The sequence below is a fragment of the Euprymna scolopes genome, chromosome 41, assembly GCF_053919585.1.
Source record: "Euprymna scolopes isolate OS-2025 chromosome 41, ASM5391958v1, whole genome shotgun sequence".
NCBI lineage: Eukaryota > Metazoa > Mollusca > Cephalopoda > Sepiida > Sepiolidae > Euprymna > Euprymna scolopes.
The window spans coordinates 21,219,625-21,239,444 of record NC_136522.1 but is presented as its reverse complement, the minus strand read 5'-3'; the positions used below and the strand labels follow the sequence as shown (position 1 = coordinate 21,239,444).

Sequence of the window (19,820 nt, the reverse complement as noted above, 5' to 3'; positions counted from 1 at the left end):
GTTTGTTCTTTTGTGGTGGTGCTGAGAGGTTTGAACTATAATCACGGGACAGAAATTGGAGCTTGGTAGACAGTGTGGGACTTATTAGATTAGAGACCCTCTAAAATGGAGGGAGAAAATAACAAAATACCAAAGATTTATGTACGACATGAAAAGAAACAGGAACCTTAAGATATCAATCATACCAGTCATTATAGGAGCAACCGGGCTAATGAAAACGAATTTCAAAACTATCTGGCGAATATACCAAGTGAACTAAGTGCAAAAGAAAGACAATAGCACTTACAGGGACAGTTAGAATTTTAAAAAGATCTCTCGGAGTAACTAAATTAATGGGAGAATGTTTGGCATCCAGTAGAATGCCCCATCCCCAGAAAAAAAAAAATGTTGAGAAAAATAAAACAAAAATGAGAGCTTGAATGCTTACTAGACACTATCCTCAAGTACAGGAGTTTGTTAGAACAACCAGGCATAAGGATACTTTCCTTACAAGTAGATGAATTCCTGTCCTGGAATACGGTAAGACCAAGAAACCACAAGAAAGATATAACATTTAAATGGTCGATTGGGGAGAGGAAAATTATATTCCAACTTCTTTAATAACTCAAGTGTTTGAGAGTTATAGAGAAACTTTAATGAAATATTTGAATATCTATGTATCTCAGAGTTCAAGTGTTAGTCTCAGGAAAGGGACCCGTTGATTTCTGAGAACTTCAACTGAAGTAAAATGAAACAAAAGAAACTCGCGGACGTTTAGGAAACTGACCTATATATATATTTTTTTTTTTACATAGGCATCACCACTTATCAAGACTAAGAGGCCACTCGACACTCAAGGATAAGGGTTAAAGAATGTACAGTAGAAATTGGACAATATAGTAATTGTTAGTAATGGAGATTCGGTAAATTTGTTAACTTAAGTGGAACGGCTCATCAAGAACCTGTTTACGTGGGACTTGAAGACAACCATATTGTAGTCAGCTAGAAAGCAGGCAAACGTGCAGTTCTAAGAAAGAAACTTTATTCATGAAATCTACGTTTAGGTTTAGGCACAGATAAAGAGTGGGGGAAATTATTGATAGCGTTTTCAGCTAAACAAGTGTTTCTTGTGAAAGTTGAGCATGAAAAATAATCTAATGGTACATTAATAGAATAGTATATAGTTTGGGCTCCAAACAGACATACCTAATCTCCATTTCTAATAAATATACGAGAGAGAGAGAGATTATATACATTTATGAGACACACACACACACTTAGAACTAAAAAATAAATAAAAATTACCATGACAACAATGTCCCTCATATGTTCGGCTTCTTCTGGGTGGAGAAAATGAATAAATTCGTCTTTGGAGAGTAAAGAGTCTTTGTTAAGATCAGCCTTGTTCCATCGTCTTTTGTCACGCACAATCATTTCTTTATAAACAGCTCTCTCATCATTTGGGGCTAAATCTGGAACAATGAACAGAAAGACAGAAGAAAGCATTAATAAAAATTATAAACCTTTGAGAAAAGAATCCATTACATTGGAATCTATTTAAGAAAATATGTATTAATTTGTATATCTCTCAAGTTTGAAAACTCACGTCTTTAACACTTAATCTTGCCACTTCAGAATTTATCTTTAACCAACATTATTAAGGACGACTACGATAAGTCTTACAATAAATAAGCATAAAAACAAACTATTTCATATTTGTCTTTTTGTTAGTCGATAAATTCATTTTAAGTGGTAAAATATTACTAAGCAAATGGTAATATACAGCATTATTACGCTGACACACCAGGTTGCATTAGATCACCAAAGTTAAGCAATGTTGATTTTGTCAATTCCAGCTGGGTGACCATTTGGGAATACCGGGCACTGTATTTAAGAAGATCTTTACACCTACCTACAAGAACTACAAAAACCTAACATTGTCATCTCTACTGACTGAGATATACATGCGACTGGGGACTAGGATGAATGCCAGGTCTTATAAGAACGAACGCAGAACATTCTTAAAGCACTTCTCTACGGTGTGTTGGCAAAGGGCAGAAGAAACACAGGGCATCCCAAACTATACTTAAATGTTTGCACGAGGGACATGAAGCAGTGCGACATCACCCTCCACACATGGGAAAGCCTAGTTGACAATAGTCCTGTTTGGTGACTGGCAGTACAATGCAGAAGCTACGTGTGAGGAATCAACTGCCATGAAGAGAGTCAGGCAGAAGTCATCCACCCCCATCTGCACCATGTACAGATAACACAAGCGCTACACCATCATACAGATGATTGCCGATGTACATATGTTGTATCTACTTTTAATTACTAATTATCTTATTCCTTCATTCTCATTTCATATGTAAATGTCATTAAGCCAGTGTTTTCTATATTTGCATTTTGTATCATTCTGGCCCTTCTGACGGGAAGCATTTAGCTCCGAAATGCCATGACCCAAAGAGTTTTTTTTTTCCTTAATTTTCCCCCCTTAACTTTTCCATTTTGTTCTGATGATATGAAGTTTTATATAAATTTTATACCTCATTTTTCATTTAATACTTTTAATATTATATCCAGTAAAATACTATCGAGTATTCAATTTTTTTTTTTTAATTATCTTAAAAGAAAAAAAAAAAATTTTTTTAATAAAAATGACCTGTTATTCCAGAAGTTTCTTTGCAATCAAATGTGTTGCACTGGCATTCAATCTGGTCGGAATGAGCCAGTTTCCTCGTTAACCTGCACATCTAGTCATGGCAATAAATCCAGAGTAAGATTACACAAGATGGTCACCCAATCGAGATTCCACCATTAAAGGTTGACCACTTGTGGATCTGAGAGTTCAGCTAAGTTTTACTTGATGGTGGTTGCTTAGATTAGCAATACACATGAAAAAATTGAAATAGCTTGAAATATTTCAATATTGGTATGCATAGAAAGAACTTGATGAGCTAAGAAAGAATCTTTTAAAATTTTTTAAATCTGATTAAAATTAAGGAAGTTATGGCTATTTTTGTGCCTCACACGTTTGGATATTTTTCTCTCTTTAAGACCATATGCGTTTTGTCACATTTTTTACACTACTTTTTCAGTAAAAATGTCATATCTTTGTTAAAACACAAGACTAAGAAATTAAATTTACCATATAAGTGTATTTTTGTACAAGGAATCAGAATATGCAACTGAAAATCTCCCAAAGTTTATGGTTTCCAAATAATCTGCAGTAAATGTGCATAAATATGCAGCAATTCCTTAAAAATGCCATGTATCCATAAACAGAAAAGAAGTTGGAGAACTCAAAGTTGAATTGTAATGTACAAAAAACTTAAATCTAAAACATAAGACCATTTAAAAATGAATATATTGCAATATTTCTTTGGTATTATTGTAGATTAACACCTTCTGTTTAACCCCACTCAACTCCTGACCACCCCTCCAAAATGTGATTCTACCTTTTTAGGAAATTATGTATAAAATGCCATGAAAAACTTTAATGAAAGATAAACAAATTATTTTAGAATTGAATGTAAAATAATTTCCTATTACAGGTCATTCTAGCATTTTAGGGCAGTTAACTGTTTTTTTTTTCTATGGGAAAATATGCTTTTTTTTTTTTTTTTTAAGATGATTATGTGTAGTTTTAAGAGGGTTTCTATGCAATGAGAATATGGGGAGGGTTGCCATTCGGACTTTGAATTAATTGTAGGGCTAAGGAATATTATGTGTGAACATACTGAAAACTTGACAGAGACAAAGCTAACAAAAACAATATTAGAGGGGGGAGCGGTTAGTTTCATAAAAATTTAATGTAAAATAATTCACCATTTCCTGGCCATTCTAGCATTTTAGGACAGTTAACCAATTTATTTTTATGTGTATTTTTCTTTAAGGAAGGATCTATTTTTTGTTTGTTTGTTTTAGATGCTTGTATGTGGCTTACAAAGGTATTTTGTGGGGGGGGGGGGGCTTGCCACTCGAACTTAGTGTTATTGTTAGGGTTATAGAGTGTTTTAGGAGGAGACTTGCCACACATAATTTGGATTAGAGGTGAAGTTAAGAGAGCTATTTTTCAAAGAGAGCGTTCAAAAATTTGTTGATTTCTATTTTCGAGGTTGAAGGTGTTAATTCCATAGGCCGTTTATACTACGCTGGAGCAGGTTGTAAAAATATCTTTCGCTTAATAAGTAGAAAAAAAAATAACGAAATAAAAAGCTTCCTAATTGTAGTTTGATGTGTTTTCTAACTGCTTTTAAAATTTCAAGAATATTGATATAGATTTTGAGGGTTTGTATTACTATACACATAGATTCGAAAAAGTTGTCAAAAAAACAAATATATAACAAATAAATGTTATCAAAAGCAAGTTACTTTTCTACCTAACTGGATAATTTTTTAGTGTTTTTATTTAATGTAACATGTTTATTCAGCTTGAAAACAGTGTTTACCGAGGTTTTGGAAAATTTAAAATGGCGCCCGACTCTCTTGAAACGGTAAGTTTGGGGAAAAGAGTTAAAAATAAAAAAGTAGACAAAATACTGCTAGAAACTCACTCAATATATGTTACCGTGACATAGGCTGACATATATTCGGGGAGTTTTTAACAGTATTTTGTATAGTTTTTTTTTATTTTTAACTCCTTTTCTCAAACTTACCGTGTCAAAGAGAGTCGGGCCGGGCGCCATTTTTAATTTTCTAATATATCGGTAAACACTGTACGTTTTTCCAGCTGAATAAACATGTTACATTAAATAAAAACACTAGAAAATTATCCAGTTAGGTAGAAAAGTAACTTATCTTGCCTTTGATAACATTTATTTGTTATATATTTGTTTTTTGACAACTTTTTCGAATCTATGTATAAACGAGATTTTGATACTTATTTGATTTTGAAAATAAACATTTGTGGCTGTTCGCAGTAAAACATTGTTTTAATTCGCTGTTCAAAACTAATTTAAAGAATAAAAGTGCATGCAAGCTATATATCTACAAAAGTTTTTGTTTTTTTAACCATGTTTTTAAATTTGACGAGAAATGTGAGAAATTGCAACAGATTCATAATGCGAAATTGGTTAGGATTGTTGTTATTATACATTCTGAAAACCGAATAGTTCTAAACTAATGTTATTCTGATAACAAAATAGCTCTAATTAAACATAAGAACATTTATATTCATGTTTTTCTTAATTCGTTCTTGAATAAAAATTAAAGAACGCGTGTTGTTTACACTGTGCTATCGCTGATTCTACAGGCTGGAGCTGCTGCTGCTTCTAGTAATACTAACTTCATTTGACCAAATTCGAGAAATAGAAACAATTTTTTTTTTCGGGTAGGTCCTTTTAAATTATCAATTACCGCGGTCCTACTCAACATAAAATAATACTTTTAATTGATAAAGATAGTAAAAAGATTGATTTACTTACTACTGGGTGTCCGAAGAATTTTTTCAAAATGTTCGATACTTATCATATTAAAGTCTTATTTTTAACATGACAAAAAAAGAAATGGTCAAAAATATTTTGGACACTTGAGAGTATTAAGATTAACACCTTTTCTGATTGGTTCCCAAATTTCATGACGAAATTCTTCATACAATCACGGTACGGACCTTTAGAAAACAGGAGGGGTCATTACAAAACCTTACCGAAAACGCCATTTTATGACGTTCACATTTTTATCACTTTATTTGCTTAAAACTCTTAAAATATATAATGTACATTCATATTCATTAATTCATTTGAAAGTATATTCATTTCCGAACAAAACAGTAGTAATTTGAAGACTTGAAGTGCTTTGGTTTAAAAAATATGGCTATTTTAGTAGAACTACCTTGAAATCTGATTATCCAAAGCGTTTTTTCGTCCGTGTGTATTACTACTTAGATCCTAAAGTTAATTTCTTACATGGCTTACACTGTAAAAAATTTCTAGCTTCCACCAATCAGCCACCCTCACGGGCCACTCATTCAAGAAACATAAAAGTAAAGATGAAAGTTAGCTGCTAGACAAACATCCTACGGATGCTGATCACCTCCAAGTGGGGAGCCAAAGCACACACACTAAGACGCATTGCTTTGGTCCCATGCTATTTCTCTGCAGAATATATGTTTACTGTTTGGGAGAGATCAATGCATGCCAAAAATTTAGACCCAGCATTGAATAACTCTTGCTTCTGGATCACTAGCTAAGAAACACAAGTGAAAAATGACTACATTAATTTTGTTAAATTGAAAATGCACATTTATTATAACTACTAAATAAAATGCAAAAGTTTTCAATTTATCACACTTAAATTACCATTGTGTGTGTGTGAACTGTCAGCACTAAATGGGTGACCATTTGGGACTTCCAGGTGCTGTATATGCTCTCCGCTTATCTCAGCATTGTTTCCAGTCATCCTGAACTTCTCCTTGCTACTGGACTAAAACGGTGCCAATTCAGGAGGGGTGTGGTTATCCTTTGTCTTTTGAGACTAAACAGAGGCATCGAATATATAAATAGTTCTAATGTATATAGTAAAAAAAAAAAAAAAAAGACCCAAACACATCTATTTGTAATTCTAATTTGCATAAATATTTTTAAACAGTTTATGACAAGTATTTGTTGACATTGGACTTAAAAACAATGGGGTTGCAGTTTGCAGAGGGATAATCCCACGGTAATGCATTAAAAAATGAGAAAACATAACTTGCCACCAATAACTAATTCAGTTAGGTTATCAGTAAAACTAACTTGGAAGAAATTACCTTCTTCTGTGAAGCCATATGTCCTTTTCTTGAAGTTTTCCCAGTCCAGATTGTTAGATCCGAGTTCATATTCTTTCCAACGGTCATCTGTGTCCTTAATCACGTATCTGTCTTGGACGTACTTGATCCATTCTTTCAATTCAAGTTCGGTGATATGACCATCCTTGTCCTTATCCATCTTTTCAACAATTTTTCTACAAACAGAAAAGAAAAAATAAATTTAAAAAAAATTTAAAACACCAGTTGAAGCCTCCTGCATCTGTAAATGAAATCCAAATCTGATTTTTTTTTTTTATATTACACAATGAAATTATTAAAATGTTTATTACAAGAAAGTGTGATACTATTGAGTGCCCCCACTCCTTTACACATACAGCCAAGACATCAAAGAATGTAAATTGGGAAAGGATTCACAAAAGGAAAAGTGACAGGATAATCGATGATGGAGGAAGTGTGTGGATCTATTGAACTTCTGAGACAGAACGGTACTCCAAGAATCCAATCGTTAATTTTTCTGAGTGGTGAGATAGTGATGAGCTGAGAAGATGTGGTTAGTTCTGGTGACTAATTGAAACAGTAGATATTTTTAAGAGACTAATTGATTGACGTAGGCCCGAGGAGCGAGGCAAAGTAAGAGGGCTTGAGACGAAGCAGCCCAGTTAAAAAAGGCCATATGGAGTTAGTCTGAAGTTGGGATTTAGTATTTGAAAGACTGGAACCAACAGGGCTACGAGAGAGAAAGACAGACAGCCAGAACCCCAGAGGGCTACGAGAGAGAGAGAGACAGACAGCCAGAACCCCAGAGGGCTACGAGAGAGAGAGAGACAGACAGCCAGAACCCCAGAGGGCTACGAGAGAGAGAGAGACAGACAGCCAGAACCCCAGAGGGCTACGAGAGAGAGAGAGACAGACAGCCAGAACCCCAGAGGGCTACGAGAGAGAGAGACAGACAGCCAGAACCAACCCCAGACGGCTACGAGAGAGAGAGAGACAGACAGCCAGAACCAACCCCAGAGGGCTACGAGAGAGAGAGACAGACAGCCAGAACCAACCCCAGAGGGCTACGAGAGAGAGAGACAGACAGCCAGAACCAACCCCAGAGGGCTACGAGAGAGAGAGAGACAGACAGCCAAAACCAACCCCAGAGGGCTACGAGAGAGACAGACAGACAGCCAAAACCAACCCCAGAGGGCTACGAGAGAGACAGACAGACAGCCAGAACCCCAGAGGGCTACGAGAGAGACAGACAGACAGCCAGAACCCCAGAGGGCTACGAGAGAGAGAGACAGACAGCCAGAACCCCAGAGGGCTACGAGAGAGAGAGACAGACAGCCAGAACCCCAGAGGGCTACGAGAGAGAGAGACAGACAGCCAGAACCCCAGAGGGCTACGAGAGAGAGAGACAGACAGCCAGAACCAACCCCAGAGGGCTACGAGAGAGAGAGACAGACAGCCAGAACCCCAGAGGGCTACGAGAGAGAGAGACAGACAGCCAGAACCCCAGAGGGCTACGAGAGAGAGAGACAGACAGCCAGAACCCCAGAGGGCTACGAGAGAGAGAGACAGACAGCCAGAACCCCAGAGGGCTACGAGAGAGAGAGACAGACAGCCAGAACCCCAGAGGGCTACGAGAGAGAGAGAGAGACAGCCAGAACCCCAGAGGGCTAAGAGAGAGAGAGAGAGAGAGAGAGAGAGACAGAGAGACAGAGAGTCAGAGAGAACCCCAAGGGCTACGAGAGAGAGACAGAGAGTCAGAGAGAACCCCAAGGGCTACGAGAGAGAGAGAGTCAGAGAGAACCCCAAGGGCTACGAGAGAGAGAGAGAGAGAGAGAGACAGAGAGACAGAGAGACAGACAGACAGAACCTGAAGGCCTATGAATATCTATAGTATCTCTGTACAACTGTTTGTCAAAACACCAAGAAAACGTTTAAAATGGTCAATTGTGGAGTGGAAAATTATGTTCTTAACTTCACTAACTCAGTATGTATACTATATATATTCATATAGAGATCAAGTGTTAGCCCCCATGAAGGGACCCTTTGATTCCTGAGAACTTTGATGTAAAATGAAAAATGATCATATATTTGTATGTACAGTATATACCCTTAAATTACTCAACCAATCATTATATATTTTAGCATACAGATGCGAGATATAAGAGTGGGTAATGTGGGGTATATTTAATTCAATTTAGTTGTATGCAAAAGTAGAGAGGGTGAACTTCTATGTAAAAATTAGAATATCTATGATTTTTAGTGAATTTTTACAACAGGTATTAAATTTATAAACATTACCCAATTTTCAGTTTCAATGGAATGCTTTAAAAGTATTGGGAGGGTTAGTACAATACAAGCACAGCATCCCATTTGAAAACTCATCTTTTAGATTTGCATTAAGTTTTATCTATTATAATTTGACACCAATTAAGCAAGATTTCCTTGATTTCAATTTTTCTTAAGCCTTTAATTTTAGATATTGTTATGCATCAGAATCAGGTAATGAGTTTTGATCAAAATTGTAATAAGTATTCCAGACACAAGGTTTAGCATTATTATATATTAATAATAACCTTTGTAAAGGTTGGTTTTTGTTTTACGGCATATCAACCCTTTTCGGGTTATTTAATGCCGAATCCAAAGATTTAAGAAAAATTTTTTTAATAGAATATATTTGTTGTTTTCACGTCAGTTTCTATTCAACCCATAGTTGGGACCCTAACAGGTACTACCACTCCGAGTCAGAGTGGACCTGGGAGCAATGGTATTAAAGGGTGGCTCCACACTCCCCAAAGCCCACAAGCTGGGGCCTCACCACTGGATATAGTTTAAGGTCATATCCAGGACCCCCATTGAGGGACTTTTACCCTCTGCAGGGGGGGACAGTCGACGTATTCTAATGCCCCACCGACAGGGCTTCTTTGTAAAGAGACAAAAGTGGTGCAAATTTGTTTAGAGCTGTGAATTAATATCAACTGTCTGGAGACAGGTATTCTTCACACACACACACACACACACTAGTGTTGGAACGATTAATCGGAATCAGGGGGGGAAAAAAAAATCGGAACTTTTTGGGGTATCGGCATCAGGAAAATTTGAGTCCATTTTCTGATGCCAAAATCAATCTCTTTAATTATCTATTTTATTATATTTTATTTTTATAAAAGGTCTTCCATTGCTTGTAATAAATATTGATTTAAACTTCCAGTAAGACTAAAATCTCTAGATGACACCCTCACGAGTGTGTTTTTACGCTACATTTAAGGTGTTTTTACAGTAATCAGGGCAAAATAACTTTATAGTAAAATATTTAGATTTATCGGGAATTTTCGTACGGAATTGGTAATTTTATCGGAATCAGGAAAAATATTGGAATCGTCCGATCACTAGTATATATACACACACATAAAAAGATGATCTTTTGTAACTTACCCAAGCCTCTCTTTGCTTTCTTCTGGTGACAACTGGTCAAAATCTTTGGCATCATCCCTGCCAAGAATGGCTTCATGGTCATAATCAGCGTTGTGAAAGCCATTGGTCTCATGCTGTTGGTCACTTAGTTTCTATGGAAACAAAATATTTTGTTTTAATTCGAGAAATTGGTCAATCTTCATTTAATAGTACAACTCTGGCATAAGGCCAACAGTTGAGAGCATAGAACAGACAGAAATCATTCTCAGAACAATATTGAAAAGAAAAATAACCAAGTACACATTCATCAAATATGAAACCACTAGTTATAGTCAGCTAACGTACTTTCTAACTTCCGGCATGGTTGCTACCGGAAGTGGTGACAAGGCAAATCAGTTCCTTTGCTTTTTTTTCTCTCTTGCACACCAATAGTTCCCTTGCGCATACAACTTTTTTTTCTTCTTAAGGTTTTTCCAATAGTTCTTTAACAACTATTGAAATGTTTTTATTTTAATTAAGAATTATTGAAATGCTTTTTAAACTATTTTGAGAATATGTATTGGATACGTTTTTTTTTATGTTTGTAATATTGATTTCATTCATTTTATTTTTATACTTTCATAAGCATATGTATTATATAAATTAAAATAAAAACTTATAAAATATTTAAAAAAAAAAAAAAAAAACGCATTTTTTAAATTTCATAAACATTTTTTTTTTTATAAAATTACAATTAAAATAAAAACTTGAAAAATTTTTATTAAAAGTGCAGATAAAGACAAATTGCATTATTTTTATTTGTATAATTTTGTTGATTTTTATTGTTTATTTTTCAATAATGTCCTTTTTTTATATTCTATTTTAATAAATCACTTCGCAATCGAAATACTGAAAAATAATAAAAGTGAAGGAACTGCTTTGTCTTGTCACCGCTTCTGGTAGCAGCCATGCCAGAAGTTAGGAAGCATGTTATAACCAAACCATTCTCAATTTCTGACAGTGAATAAACTGATTTTATTACATGGATTTTCTATTATGTATTATTTTTATTATGCTTTTCAAATGATTATAGATAAATCTTCGATTACTCCGAATATGTACACAAACATGTGTACGGTTATCCCCCCAAAAAGTTATCTGGTAAATTATATGCTGTCTAATATAGCATACTGATCTAATGAGATTTGCTAAAGCAAGTCTCATTAGATCACTGAAGTTAAGCAATGTTGAGCCTGGCCAGTATTAGATGAACGACAATGAGAAAACCTTCCAAAGAGGAGGGGGAAAAAAAAAAAAAAAAAAAGTGTGTGTGGGGGGGGGGGGCAATTTTTCTTCTCACTGGAATGTTCATGTGATTAAAGATTGCTTGTGAATTAAAAATTACCTAGCAACTTCGTTTGGAGGATGCTAGCTCAACCTGTCCAAGGTGAAAGCCACATGAAGTTACATTTAGTCAAACAATTCTAACAGGGTTTATTGCTATTTTTATGATGCAAGATATCTTAGGTTTGTTAAGAATGATGGCTGCGTTCATTACTTCAAGTTATTTGCCTCACCTTTTTCCATTTTCTGTCGGCTATGATCAACATTTAGCTTCAGTTAAACTTCTGCTTTACATACTGGCATGTGTTGAATGCATTTAAGTGACTGCCAAAATAATCTATCTCTGTCCAAGCTTTAATTTATCTTCCTCCCAAGTCCATCGTTATCATTTCTAGATTTTTCTTGACGCTTACTCCGTGAACCGATTACTACCCAACTCTTCTACCTCAAGAATGCTTAACCATTCTTCCAAGATGACCATACAATCAAAGTACTCTATTCTGCACACATACTGTCTAGATTTAATCATCCTGATATAAAATGCAAGCTTCTCTTTAAGTCTCACATTACATATTCATCGTATCATTTCACCATTCAACATCCTTAATCTTCACATCATGTTGTGTACACAGACCTGATAGCTAGTATTTACCTTCCTCTCACCACAGGAAGATCTAACACAAGGTCTAGACGGTGGGAGATATGACAAGGTCAGGACAATGGAAAATGTTGAGTGAAAAGCTAGCACCCAAGAAGTAGACCACTACTCTACAAAAATGCCTGAGCAGCTCTGTAAGTATTTCCAAGTACACCTGAAAATTAATCCCTTCTCAAAGCACGAGAAGGTAAAGCCTGGGAGGGTGGATCTCCTACAACTGTAAAGAACCAACAGAGAAAAGTTCAGTCAGCCATAAAATCCAGACTGTTGAAATGATGGTCATGGAAATGTCGTTTACTTGGTACGAAAAACACACATCATGCATCAGGTCAATTGAGTCCCAGCTGTTCAAAACATAACCATCTACATCAAATCTATCTCTAACTAATCCTCAGCGTACATATGAGAGATACCATATATTTCGGCGTTTAAGGCGACTGTCAGATAAGAGGAGATACAAAATTGGAGCAAATTTTAATAAAATTTATCATATATCGATTGTATAAGACGACTACTAAATCATGAAACCATGTTTGTTTAGCCTAGGCTAGAGATTGCAACGATATACGGCATAATCACGTCGACACACCGGTTTTTAACAGATCACCGAAGTTAAGCAACGTTGAGCCTGGCTAGTACCAGATGAGTGATCATTTGGAAATTCTAGGCGCTGTATGTGCTTTCTGTTTATGTAGGCCTTGTTTCCAGTCGTCCTGAACCTCCACTTTCTACTGGTATTTAACAATGTCGACTGAGGAGAGGTGTAGTTGGAGATTGCAGAACTCTTGCCACAAAAATGTCACACGCAGGCACCCACCTTACAGTGGGTATCCATAGTCTGTCAAGACTGAAGGAAGCCACCAGAGATTGCAACATCCGGTATCTTATGAAATATTGGTTTTTAAATGATTTTTTTTTTAAACTTTAAGGGTCATCTTCTATACCAAAACATATAGTAAGTAAATAAACAATTAGAGGAGAATAGAAAGTGGATTTTGGATTTATTTTCAGCAACCTCATAACTCTCATTATTATGTCGTTGCATGCGCAGCGTTTTTGACAAAGGGAGAAAAATTGCTGTTTTTGAAGTCAGAATCTATCCATCTAACATTCATTGTTGGATAGTTTTTGACCTTGAAATAGTTTTTTTTTTTTTTATGTTGTCTTCATGTTTTGTTTTAAACGTTTCCCATAAAAGTTATTTATCTTCCAAAGTTGAATGAAGAAAAGTTGCAAGTTTTTTTTTTTTTTTTATACTTACTTTATCATAAACTCGCTTCTTATGGTCATCATCAGGTTTGGGGATGGCCGAACACCAGGTTGTGGCGCACAAGGCCAACACAACAAGGAAAGTGTATAGCTGCATCACTCGAAGACTATCAAGCATCTAAAAGCAAAAAAAAAAGAATTATGTTTAACAAGATTTAAATTTCAAGTTTTTATTAACCGTTTCTGTTCATGTCAAAAATTCAGATATAAAAAATAAAAGAAGACAATTTGAAACACTGAGTTGTTGCTTTTACCCGTCTCCACTTCCCCTAATGTCTATTTATGTTACTTTAGTCTCATCGATGAAAAGAGTAAATTTTTAAATTAATACATTTAAAAAAGTGACATTCGATATATAGATTCGAAGAATATTTAGTTGACAATTTATTTTTAAAATAGATTTGTTTTAAAACAAATTGTTACAATTATATATATATATATATATATATATAAGAGAGAGACATTCATTTAAAGAAAGCTTAGTTGCAAACAGCCTTTTTTTATGGAAAAAAATTGTTTAATAGTATTGCCCCTTGCAGACATTTATTTCTAAAGGAATAATATTAACTAATTAGTAGATACTAAAAATCAATACATAAATTATATCTTTGCAAGTGGACACATGAAATTATATAATTGTCAAGTGTCAGATGTTTTAAGAGCTATTCTTTTAATACACAGCAGTAGATTTTTAGTGACCAACTTTAAAAGCAGAAGAATAAAATAAAATTTTAAAATAAAATAAAAAAAAAAATCAAACAAAAATGGCATAGAATTTAGATTTTGTTAATTACTAACAAAAACGTTCCTAGTTGTGTCACCCATTGAACTCTATTAGATTTTTTTTTGATCAGGAAAAAAAAAAAAGCTTACAAAGCCACTTTAAAAAATATGACAAATTACCAAATTGTTTTTTTACTCACTATTGCCCTTTACAGTTCATTATCAAAAGGTAATAAACCAGAAAAGATTATGGAAGCAAGAGTGATAGGCAGAGTATAAAATAAGAGGGCAAGAGCAACAGAATGAAACTTAGTAAGGCGGGTCACTTGGTGAGTTAATTGCAAATTACCAAAAATTAGAGCAATTAAAACTAGGCACAGACAAAAGAGTAAAACAATTTTTTTTTTTTTTAACAAATTAAAATCTATTAAAATCCATTATTCTTGAGCAACTTTTTTTTTTCCAGAAAGATAAAAGCCTGAATTTTATCATATAAAAACCAGAATAATATAAAACTTTTTCGACCCCCCCCCCCAAAAAAAAGACACCATTCACTGCCACTTTTGTCTCGATGGATAACACATTTTTAAAAAGTTTTCTTTTTTTTTTTAAATCAATTAATTTATTTTCTTCAAATAAGATTTAGGAAGATTTGCTATAAGAATATGCAAAAATATAACATAAGTACCCGAATTTCAAATAATTCCATTTTTTTTTTTTTTATCTCAGTCTATAGATTTCGTGTGGCGAAATTAAAAAATCCAATGCTACTTTTGAAAAAAAATCTACAGTAGCCGTTACATAAATGAAGTCATTTAGTCCTGTAAAGTTCCATGTATTTTTAACATTTGTTTTGACGATTAAGTGAAGAATCATCTTTTATAAGGATTTAATTCTTTTTTCATAAGCAATACCTATGTTGCCTACATAACCTCTGAAGTTAAGCAACGATGAGGCTGGCCAGTACCTGATGGGCAACCATTTTGAGTTGGAGACAATTTCTGCCTCTAGTATCACACTTAGTTGTCTTCCATCAGGACCAAGTGTTTCTGGATGATAGAGTGTGGTATATTCAAGCCCTCCACACTTTAAACTAAGTCAAGCGCAAGTCACAGCAAAAAGGAAACGGGAGAGATAACTGTAATATGAACAACTATTTGTAGGCCTTTATGGTCTACCATAGATGAAAAAATATCACGTAATGAAAAATTGCCAAAAGAAATTATATTTTTAGCAAAATGTACAGTTATTTATCGATTTGTGTTTTTTTTTTTTTTTTTGGTATTAATTCTTCAAAGCATTTCCTATTTAATGGTATATTAGCAATATTGGGCTCACTAAAAGGAAATTATTTTTCAAAGATTTAATAGTTTGTTTTTTTTTTGCGTAAAATAATGAAAATATATATGCATATATGTTTTGCCAATCTGAAAGATTAATTATTAACATATTCAAGGAATTTTACACTTAAAACACAAAAGGTGAAAAATTAAACACATTCAAAATTCCAATTTTCAACTTTAAAATCTGATATGTGCGCAGTTTTTTTTTGTTTTAATCTACAATCCTCACCCTCTCCACAATACAATATATTTTGTTCAGTTTCAGCTGATTATTTTAAGCATATTTGTAACTACAAATAAAGAAGGGTGGGTGTAGGTAAGAATGAATATATCTATATCTATAAATATAAAAGCAAAAATGTATGTATGTATGCTTTTCCTCGATGTCCACAAAAGGCTTCTTTCAGAGAAGCGCTCGCTCGCTTCACAACTTCTTAAAACTTTTTATATCATCTATAAATTGTAATATCTCGCAGTTAACCACGGAGCTCGCTTGTCTATTTAATTTTATTGACTTTCAAACGTTAATTATTCCACATTTCCCACATCGGCACGTGCTACATTCGATTTTCGGTATAAACAAAAAGCGAAACTCGGCTAATCACAGGCCCAGAGCCAGTGGTCTCTAGAGAGCTAAGTAACGTTTGGTCAATGTCGACTTAATCATATCAGACGGGGGAGCAGGTTTTTAAAAACAAACAAACCGATTTATTGACCTCATTAAAAACTGTCCCGCACAAAATGCTAACTGCTGAATAGCTACCGCCGTCACGTCAATCAAAAACGCGCACCTGTTTTTTTTTGTTTTTTTTTCACTTTACTATTTTCCAACTGCGCGTCGTCAAGGCTTTCTTTTTCACGGGCACCCGTTTTTTTTCACACACACCTACAAACACCCGGGCAACGCCGGGTACCCCTCGCTAGTATATATATAAAAGCGAAAATGTATGTGTGTGTGTGTGTGTGTGTGCATGTTTGTGTGTCTGCTAAAAACTTTCGACAGACAGAACAAAAATTCACAAATTTGGTCTCATATGAAAGCCCCATCCTTCGCCTGACAAATATAAAAAAATTGGCCAAAAACGTTAATTTTTTCACCCTGAAATCAGCACTTTTCTGCAGGGGGGGGGCATCAAAAACCGTCCTCTCATGATGAATTCGCTTCTATGCATGCGTCATACGTCATAACCTGATTTAGTTCAAAGATTTTTAAAAAATGATCTAATTTCGTGTACATCGTGTTAGGTCAGTTGGTTAGAGCGCTGGGTCATTATCTAAAGGTTTTGGGTTCGAATCGTGGTGTGAGGTCTTTTTTTTTCTTTCTTGATTTTTTAAATTTTAATATTGAAGCATGGTTATTTAAGCCATTTTTCACGTAATGTTCGTTTTTCTGGGGTTTTTTTTTGCTTTGCTTATTCTTAGGTTTTCATTACCCACCCCCCACCCCCACCAGTTTTTATTTTTTATTAAATAAGTCTTACACATGTTTCGTTGGATAGCAGAGGACCACTAAACTCCTTAAAGACAAATGTATTTTTCCTCCAAAAACTATTAGAAAGTTCTGTTTATATATGGAACTAGCCTGGGTGCTTGGAGGTGCATGTTGAGCAAAACAAAAATAAAAAAAAATGTGGTAGTAGGCAGGCTTGAACTCATGCCACAAAGGTGGAAAACGATGTCTCAATGACTCCACTGGAAGTCAAAAGTGTTGAAATTAACCAAAGTCAATCCAATCGTGACGGTGACTGATGCTAAAACGTTGACAAAAAAAGAAAAAAAATTTTTTAAATAAAAAAAAAAAAAAAAAAAAAAAAAATCGACCCCTCCTTGTACAAAACGGCTGAGTTTAGGGTGAAGGAATTAATGTTTTTGGCCAATTTTTCAATATTTGTTCAAAGGGTCAAGCTTCAAAATGATATTGATCTCGTGAAAATCCATCACCTCGGTTGAAAGTTTTTGCGAGACATACAAACATACATTTAAACAGACAGGTGAGTTTTATAAAAATCCAAGACATCAATTTTTTTAATAAGCACAAAATTCTCAATTTTAGCCATTTTAACAGAAAGGACACCCAGAGTTTTCCCCCCGGAAGATCCGTTCTGTTTTTTTTTTTAACTGATATTATGTTTAATGTTAGTGCAAAATTTTTAAAAATTCCAAGGCATAGTTATTGATAAAAGTACGAGCAGACAAGGGGGAATTTACAGGTCCACCCTCCCTTTATTGGGGGAAGGGGGGGGGACAAAAAAAAAATGTAAAGAATTGCTCTACATCAATTTTCGATTATGTCAGGTTAAGAAAATTAGGTAAATTCATAAATAAATGAACTTAATTATGGGATACATATTCTAGACAACACAGTGAATTACGCAGGCACAATTTTTGAAAATATTACTATTTAGGCAGAGTGTCTCCGAAAACAGTCCTCTCAACTTAAAATAATGATGATACGAAATAACGTTGCTAAAGTTGTTGTAAATAAATTACCTTTCATCACTTACAGGACGAATAATCTTGGTTCATCACACCATTTCAGCCAATGTAATCTGACTTTTCAAATCTTTATATTCAACAAAAATTTCCAGGTTCAAAAAGGTTGGAAGTTATATTGGCCGAAACGTTGAAAATAATCACCAAGAGGTTGGTTGATTGGTTAGTTATTTTTGTTTAATTATTTTGGGTTATTTAATGTAGAATCCAGTAATTTTGAAAAAGTTTTCATATCAAATATTTATTCATTGTGTTTGGTTTGGTTTGGTTTTTGTAGAAGAAAACTGTTTACATTTGACCTTGCAAAACATGATCAAGTTTTGAAAAGAAAAAGCTATAACATTAATGTTTCATGCATTTTTGTTCAGGAAGCCAGTATGACAGCCTGATCTAATAGCATCAGATGCCTTAACAGGTATTACCACTTCAGGCCAAAATAAACCTATGAGCAATGGTGACTAAAGGGCAACTCCACATTCTCTATAGCCCTCAAATGCGATCTCAACATCGGATGTCTTGAGATCATACTCAGGAGCCCACCAAGAGAAGAATGGTAGTCAGAATAATCCAAATTATCAATCTTCATCTCAAATATTCAGAAATGTAATTTAAAGTTATACAAAAATAAACTGCCTTTTAGGTTTGTTCAAAGATTGAAGTTTAAATAAAAATAAAAAAAGGTTGGTATAAATTATTTAGAAAAATATTAGCAGACAGTGTTAGAATTCATTATAAGGATGGATTTTCTGAAGATGTGATTATGTTACCTGCAACTTTAGTCACAAAAAGCTATTTCAAGAAAAGCACAACAAACTGATAAAAATATTTCAAACAGAAACACTAAGTTTAATACAACTACTGCTACTACACTGATAAAACAATTTTTGTATTGCAAACTATTAGACCAAATTGTAAATTTATCATGAAATTACACAGACTGTGTCAGGAGTTGGAAAACAGTGCTTATGTGGATTGGTGATTTTCAGGTGAAACCATTACATACTTAAGTGTCATATCAAAATTAGTATAAAAACACAAAAAAATCCAATAAAAGATGTGCTGGATACATTTGTAACAAAAAAGTATTTACAATTACTGTTTAAAAATGGCGGACCCTTTACGTCAAGGGAGATAAGTCAGTTTGTCATACTGAAACTTCTATATTGAAACATATAAAAATACAATAAAAATTTGATAAATTCTATTTTTACTGAATCATTTTTCGTAATTTTTGCAATTTATAATTTCGACATGACATGTAAATATGTAATATTTTTACCTGAAATGCATTGGACACATCTACACAAGCATTGAAAAAATTTTAAACACAAAATGTTTTTGTTTTTTTAAATCACTAAATTATTAAGTGGTTAATAAATTCAGCACTACAGTGTTAGGATTTTTAGTAGAAATCCTAAAATTTCACACAAAAAAAAAAGTTAAACTTGCCCACAGATGAAGTACCTGAAAAATTAAGGGTATGGACGAAAAAACAAAAAAAGTTAGTGAAACAAATGAAAATGAGTCCTAAGCAACAACTAATAAGAACATTACAAACTCATAAATATTTATCAGATTAAAGAGGAAAAGTTATATCCCTTGAAATTATTTTGTTGGTCCTGACAAAAAAAAAAAAAAAAAAAAAAAACTATAGTTCCTACTTGTCTTCCCACAAGGGTAGAGTTAGTCACAAGGTCAGTAGTTTTGATGGAAATGGAGACAAAAAAAAAATTAAAACTGTCTTCAAGGATTTCCCCCTTTATTAACCGAGGATAAAAAAGATTAAACAACATTAGAATCACAGCCAAAAGTTAATTTAAAAAAATAAAAAATAAAAAGATTCAAAGATATTTGCTGGCTTCAATTACAGTTTATT

At 34.0% G+C, this 19,820-nt stretch overlaps 1 protein-coding gene across 7 annotated transcripts in view; it reads right to left on the bottom strand.

Moving 5' to 3' along the window:
- LOC145266402 (calumenin-like) overlaps window positions 1-19,820 on the bottom strand; it is a 51,841-nt gene that overhangs the window by 19,670 nt on the left and 12,351 nt on the right. For 6 of the 7 annotated variants that reach the window (XM_080122054.1, XM_080122050.1, XM_080122051.1 and 3 more), the window contains 4 exons: window positions 13,378-13,503; window positions 10,157-10,287; window positions 6,728-6,921; window positions 1,285-1,451 (listed from right to left, as the gene is read on the bottom strand). In XM_080122054.1, coding sequence (XP_079978180.1) covers window positions 1,285-1,451; window positions 6,728-6,921; window positions 10,157-10,287; window positions 13,378-13,503 — 618 coding nt within the window. Of the gene's footprint in view, window positions 1-1,284; window positions 1,452-6,727; window positions 6,922-10,156; window positions 10,288-13,377; window positions 13,504-19,393; window positions 19,408-19,820 lie in introns of those variants that run through there. The other variant, XM_080122052.1, reaches the window with a different exon arrangement.